Source organism: Echinococcus granulosus (genome assembly GCF_000524195.1).
Source record: "Echinococcus granulosus chromosome Unknown EG_S00320, whole genome shotgun sequence".
Taxonomy (NCBI): Eukaryota; Metazoa; Platyhelminthes; class Cestoda; order Cyclophyllidea; family Taeniidae; genus Echinococcus; species Echinococcus granulosus.
Genome location: NW_020170700.1, coordinates 6,977 through 13,973, shown reverse-complemented (window position 1 = coordinate 13,973; position 6,997 = coordinate 6,977). Strand labels below are relative to the sequence as shown.

Here is a 6,997-nt window from a genome sequence, read left to right as displayed (position 1 = left end):
CGTTGTGGGGGGGGGGGAGGGGGGCGTTTCAGGAGGTGAATTTCCTTTGAATGATCGGCGCTGGATGCCTTGCCTTCTGCAGGCCATTTGCGTGCTTACAGAACTCAGAAATGCTGTCTGCAAGTGACGGGGTCGTTTTGCAACTGCTTGTGAGTTGTTGACTTCGTGTTTTCCAAAATACTTACTAGCAGCTCTAGTAACGAATACTGCCACATGTCTTGAACATTCCCTTAATTTTCTCCAGTTAATGTCGTTTTCATGGTTGTTGTCATCACCCTATTAGTTAATAGTATCCCTGCTGGCCTGGCCAGCCATTAGCCCATGTAATAGACCACACTCGGCACTTACTACGGTGCGTGACGTTGCCACAGTAAAATATCCTCTTATTCGTGTACAGTTGGAAGCTTCTGTTTGTTCTTGAAAGGTCAGTGTACTTCAGTTAAGATTCACGGTTGACATTGATCGTATGGACAAATTGGTTCACAAAAACAAATTTGATGTGTTCTCCTCCAGGAGTAATTGAAACAAACTCAATTGCGTTATCATCGTCAGTACCACCGCGACTTTGTTTATTTATGATGGTGAAGCTTTGACTGCAGCCACCGTTGATGGTTGCCCAAACTCACCCCACTTCCCTTTTGTGTGTGTGTGCTCTCGACGTTGGTTTTGGAATTCTCTTCCATGTCAAGCAAGTTTGGCGTAACATTTGTGGTTGCTGGAGTGACAAAATTCCAAGGCGAATTGTTCTCCCCTCCCCTTTTCATCCTCCTCCTCATCTTCCCTGAATTTGTGAGACTGCTTCTTTCGTGCTCAGTTAACTCGTGGGAGGGAGCGGTTTTACTCGATGGGATATTTTATCCAACAATCACGCACCGGTTACCCTGAGATCAGATGCTGTTTAACCGGAATTTCCAAAGCGAAAAACGTTTGGTTATTTGACAGAATGTTTGAGAAACATTAAGGCAAAGGATAAATGTTGAGCAGTACTAACTGCATTTGTTGTGAGTTTTGCCAGTGCTGCTGGACCTTTTCAGGACGGCCCACTTCGCTTCAACAGAACGTGCAAAGCTGTTTCGAAGTCCAGCCTGGGCCGACTTTTCCACATTACAAAGCTGAAAGTATGCGAATGTGGGAGTTTTATTATTTACTGTTACTGTCATTCGACTTGTGCGAATTCGTCGATGTTGTTCACAATCATTCTTGCAATGGGAGATGTCTGCGTCTAATGTTACGCAAATTTTGCCTTCCGCATGACTGATATATTAGGTTGTCTATCTGATAGCCACGATTTAGTTAAAGCAGTGGTTGTGAGGACCACTTCACCTCCGCATATGTGTAGCGCAGTTGGAGGAATTGGGTGCAGAGCTGGAATTCCTAACGGTCGTAGTATCGCCTTCTAACATTGTATTTCTGTGTTGATTATCAATGAATTTGAGGAGGCTTCCCCATCTGGTGTTATTGTTCTAGTCCAATTTATGTGAGGAAGAGGATATCAGGTGGTTGGATCGTTGCCATCTTCCCGAAATCTGATCGGGTTCAGCTAGATGTGGTGGTGCTGTTTGTCAAGTAGACTGACACGTCAAGATAGACAGGTAGGCAGGGAGAAGGGGCGAAAGCGTTTGTCAAACTTCGGTCAGCAGTATCATTGCATGGAGACCCGTTTGCGTTGAGACGAGAGTTTGTCTGGTGTTACAATGGCGCGCTTAACTTGCTTGTTATCTTGTTACTTCGTTCACACTCGCCATTATTTCCATGAGCTCTGAGGCGTTGCTTTTGATGCTGGTATCTTTCGTCATTTAACTCCTGTAGGACTTGTGTTTATTCTCAATGCTCTTTGTTTCATGTAATTGCCATCCACCGGGAGGGAAGATTGCCGTGAGGCTGATTGTTTGACTTAAGGAGTGCACCTTTGCCCGCTGTCCCCTCTTCCTCAATTTGTTCTTCTGAAATAAGGTGGCTGGTGGTAAGTGGGTTGAGTTAGCTCCGAAGTTGACGCACGTGATCCATCATCCATTTCTGTAAATGGATGGATTGGTTGATCATTTAAAAAGGAGCTTTCCCCTCTTTGTTTCTGCCTATTCTTAACCTTGTAGGGAAAATTCTTGTTGGATTTCTATTTTTTATGAAGTGTCATCATCGGATGGACAGGATAGTCTGTGATTGCTCCCGCTTTCTGCTTGTGTGAATAAGTGCTAATTCAGTTCTTTGCTTCAAAAGTGTGATTACATTTATGAAACAGAATTGCTGCCTACACCTGTGATTTTCATTTTCGGTTGAAGGAAGTTCGGTAGTGTGATCTTTGTTAGCATTGTCTCGTACTCAATAGACTACTTATTTTGCAATGCATGCAGTCTATCCAATGTTTAATTCCTGCGACACTTTTTTGGAACTGGTGCTGTCTGCGTAATGCCGTAATTCGAGCTAATCTGGTGTTTTTTATTCCGTTTCAGTTGAATCACAGATGTCGGCTAAAACAGCGGATTCACAATGCAGTAGTGCCAAGGCGGAGTGTGCCACCTTGGAGCTCTCCAAGCGGCTAACCCTTCTAGAATTGCGCGAGGTGTGTGCTCAGTGTCACCGAGTGGCTTTACTTCTTCTTCGGTCAAAGTAAGCAATTTAGCTTTCGAGTTTTCAATTGCAAACACCACTGTGCGAAATGTGAACTCTCTTCATAATTATTAATTTGTTGTCGTATTCGCATGGCTTTCCCGTCTATATTTCTACTCCGCGTAGGGCTGGACTGTCGAACTTCATTTCTAATCTCGCATTTGTGTTGCATTATTAAACATAGCTTGGTGGGATCCCACGCCGTGGCTGCAAATCACTCACTGTAAATCGCTATTCTCGTGCTTATCAGTTCTCGACAGTTGACAGTAGTAATAACTGGTGAGGCTATGCGTGATCCATCGTGAGCCGCACCGTAGCGACGTGTTTGCGGTGCTAGGTGGTAAGGTGGACTGATTCTACTTGTTGCTTTATTGTCTACCAGGTGGGAACCTTTTTGCTCATTTCGGTAACTATAATTGCACTAACGAGGTGGAGGTATGAGGATAATTTTAGAAACTAGCCGATCCGTTAGTTTGACGTGTGTAATGCGTATCGACAGTCAGTAAGTCGAAGGAGGCTGCATTTGTATGATAGTTCAATCAGTTGAATGTGTGCCCTTTCAACGTTTCTTTCCGGTGTGGAATCCGCTGAATCAGTGATGCTGTTGACCTAGGGTCCAACTCGAGTTAACTAGATGAAGCGCTGTTTTAACTGCGGCTGTGAAGCGTAAATTACCCTTTCTTACCAGTGAAATTTTGATGTCATTTCAGTGCGATTTTTGCCACTAGTTATTATTTTTGTGCTCTATGTAGGAACTACTCAGGTCTAGATCCTCATCGGCGGCATCCTCGACGTCGTCACTGTGGAAACAAACGATGGAAGAATTTGAGCAATGGCTATTCGCCGTTCTTTCACCCGATAGTGATAACGCTCTCAGTCTCGTGCCGGCACCTCACAATCTGCCTTTCAATGAGGTCTTTTACGGGCCAACAAGTCAAGAGGCGGAGATGATGGACCTCAAGCGAAATGTCGACGCGCCTCTGATTGGGGCTGTCCACCATGCGCTCTGCAATCCCGACGACTTTCTTCCTGTAAGTTGGTGCCTAAAGAGGCACAGCACTCTTGTTGAAGGCTGTTTGCTCAAGATGTGATCTACACAACAGGGAGTGTGTTGTTTTTCCCAAGTCAAAGTTACTACGGCATCTGGATGTGAGAAGAGTAATTGTGCTCCGTTCCTAGATTGTGTTTCAAACTTAAACAGCCACTTCATCAAGTTCATCCTGAAGTCTCCAACATGTCTTCAAACTTTTCGTTTACGGGTGTGAGGAGTTGCCTGGACTGTTGAATTGATTCCACGCTGAAAGTAATGGTAAATTGCAGACCAAAACACGCGCCTCTAACACTATTGCTCCTTCGTCTTCACAGTAATCGGAATATGAACTGGCGGATATTGCCTCCCAAAACTTTGCACTGCAGCGACATCCGAGCCAAACGTGAGCTTTTTATCTCATGGATAAAAGGATGACTACCGTGGTGTTCCAGTACTCAGTGGTCAGTGGCACCTGTGTGGTGGGCAGCCAGGAGGAGTGGTGAATATGTGGATGAAACAGCGAGTCGTGATGGACGATTCTGTTTTCAACGAAGTGCACAAATAACCACTCTTGCGCAAGACCTTGGTGTCGATACATTGTGGCGATTGGACCTTCAGGCGTAGTGCGATGTTGGAATGCGACTCAGAGTTTTGAAAGAACGATTTTACGTCCTCATGTCAATGATGGCTCTTTTGCGCATTGGTTTTGTTCGCAAGCCACAGTCTCGGCATTCATTCTTGTGAACACTCAATTAATGCATGGGGCGTTGGGAATTGCACGAGATGTCTTTTCGTGGGAGTGGTAAACACAGCGGTCATTGGTGAGTGCGAGCAGTTGCAATGTGGCACAGTTGGCGCAGGCTGGACTTGATGACATCGTTGCACCTTCTGTTGCAGACGAAGTGAAGTAGGCCGTCACAGGAAGGTTCAGTCGCACAGGCAGCATTTTTACCGAATGCAGTTAGCACTGCTTAAAATTGGCTTTTCACCTACTTGAGTGAATTTTGAATCCGCCGTTGGACCAGAACGTGCGTTGTACTCACAAAAGTCGGATTTCTGCAGCACATTGTGGTGCTTTACCTCTGCAACTTTGTTCAAATGCCTTATGTCGGGGTATTTGCAGGCGGGTCATGTAATTTGCCAGTTATCAGCGTTTTCCAGTCAACCTTCTCACTCCATTTCTTTTTAGGAAGTGAATGGTCCCCAACCTCCTGTGCCGGATGTGTGCATTGTTTACAAAATCTACATGGAGAGTGGCTCTTTGATAAATATTCACGATTGGCTCATTGTAAGTTCCCTTCACTGGTTCCTGAATGGGTTGATAAATAAGCAAATGGTGGTGGTTGTGGTGATGGTAACACCCTTTTCCATCATAGAATGGGCAGCACACAAGCACATGCTCATCTCTGATCTCCAGAGGGCTAAGTCTCCTCTTGAATAATCAGTGCACCTCTCCTTCTCTGTGGTTGATTTCGTCTGGGGATAGGCTCTTGACATGACTTTCTCTTCTTTCCCCTCTGGCTCATTGCTACGCAAAGGCACACATGTGCCCATTTTGTTGGCGTGGCTAGAGACAATTGAGTAATATAGGATGTACTCTTCATTTTTATAGTCTTTCGCGACTATTGTGGAACCGTCTTCAGCGAGCGCGGACGCGAATCCCAGTCAGCTTATCCAGTAATTTCAGCACCACTGAGTCGTCTTTAACCGGATGGATACTGCCTCCTCTTCAAGTGTTAAATTCTAATTCAGTAGTGCAAGTTGTTTCTACGTTCTGAAATGTCTTGTCTCAATTTCAGCAGAAAAGGGGAGACAGGACATTTAAACGCCTTTTTGTGTCTGTCCTAGGTCGCGTTTCCTTCGAGCCGTGGCTGACTTGGAACAGGTGGGATTGGTGCGACGCACTGGACGTAGAGTGGATCATGCGCAGAAATTGCCTTTCATGGAAGTGAACTGGATGCTTTGAGTTTAGATTTGGCGCTGTATTGTTTGTAGCTTCACTTATCGTCTTTGCGAGTAAAGACGACAGAGCAGGCCTATCAAACGCTTAGTCATGCGAACATCTTTTGCTCTGAACATTCAAATGCAATTCCTCCTTTGATGTAGAAAAGTGTGTTCGTCTTCCACCATTGTTGAGGAAATACGACAGCACAGAGATAAGCTGAAACATTAATCGTTGTAGGACCGGTTTTTCATTCGCCTTTTCGCCTCATCTGTAACTAGTACCAGCAGTGAGGAACGAGGACGTTCTTCGTTATTGTGTGGAGTGTATGCTGAAAGTGGGATGAATGTAACACTGCTTGTGATTTTTCTCCGGGAATCACTTCCGTGGTGGCAGAGTTATTAAAAGAACAAACAAATTATGAATCGAATCAATTTGAGAGGCCATTTCTTGTTCTGTACTCTGGAGGTATCGCTGCCTGATTGAAATCTACTGATTGCTTCATCATGAAGAGCAAAAGCGTGTTTGGACGCCTCCCTCACCACCTCAGTACACCAAAAGCTTTTGTGGCAAGTAGGATCTTGTGACAGGTATCTACTGTAGTTGCAAGCGTCGTTGTCATGCATTTTAAAGGGCGAATGTGAATTTAGCTACAAAATCGCCTCACTCTCAGGAGATGTCTTGGCTTTTCAAGTTGTCGGTTACCAAGTGCTGCTAGAGTTCGTGCCAAGTGTGAAATGGAACGATATTGCCTGACGGTAGACGGAGAAGTTGCTTTGTAGGGATTGTGTTGCTGAATCACATGGTCTCCGACACGGTTGTGATTTTCAGGCAGTTTTCAGTTGGCGAGAAGTTGCAATCGTGGTAGCCAGAAAGGTCGGTCCAAGAATCGGCACACTATTACCTCCGTTACTTTTGCAAAGCATACTAGTACCCAGCAGATGAATTGGAGTGGGTCCACGTGGGTTTGCGCACGGAATGTCGAGTTGAGGTAATAGCTGACGAGTTTACGGTTGAGGCATGTGAGGAGGGAATGATTTAGTAAGGATGGGATGTAGGAGAAAAAACCGCCTCAGCTGTGACTGGCTGGAAACTTGTGCGATTAATGTGGAATTAGTTGAGGTGGAGCGTTGTTGATAACTTAGGTCATGAGTGACAACTGCATTGTGAAAGATAATGGTAAATACTTTTGAACACAGATGGAAAAGTCATGAAGCAACTGCCTTCGGGTTCACCAACGCGACTCGATCTATTCCTTGTACTCGTGTGTAGGAATGGGAGAAACAATGTGTTGGCTGAGCAAAATACCCAAATAACTGACGGACATTCGAGACAATGTTGACCCGTTTCGCCAACACCACTTAATGAACATGGCTGCCGAGGTCGCTGCCTCCCTCGCCTTTTCACATTTCATCCCC

General features: G+C 45.2%; 1 protein-coding gene across 1 annotated transcript; it reads left to right on the top strand. All coding sequences in view use genetic code 11, as the record gives it.

Moving 5' to 3' along the window:
- Nucleotides 1–2,461: 2,461 nt before the first annotated feature.
- On the top strand, nt 2,462–5,603 carry EGR_10985 (Origin recognition complex subunit; the record flags this gene model as incomplete). The annotated part of the gene is made up of 5 exons (XM_024500234.1): nt 2,462–2,560; nt 3,360–3,638; nt 4,827–4,925; nt 5,250–5,314; nt 5,486–5,603. The coding sequence occupies 5 exons, from the start codon at nt 2,462–2,464 to the stop codon at nt 5,601–5,603; spliced, it is 660 nt and encodes a 219-aa protein (XP_024345351.1).
- Nucleotides 5,604–6,997: the final 1,394 nt, after the last annotated feature.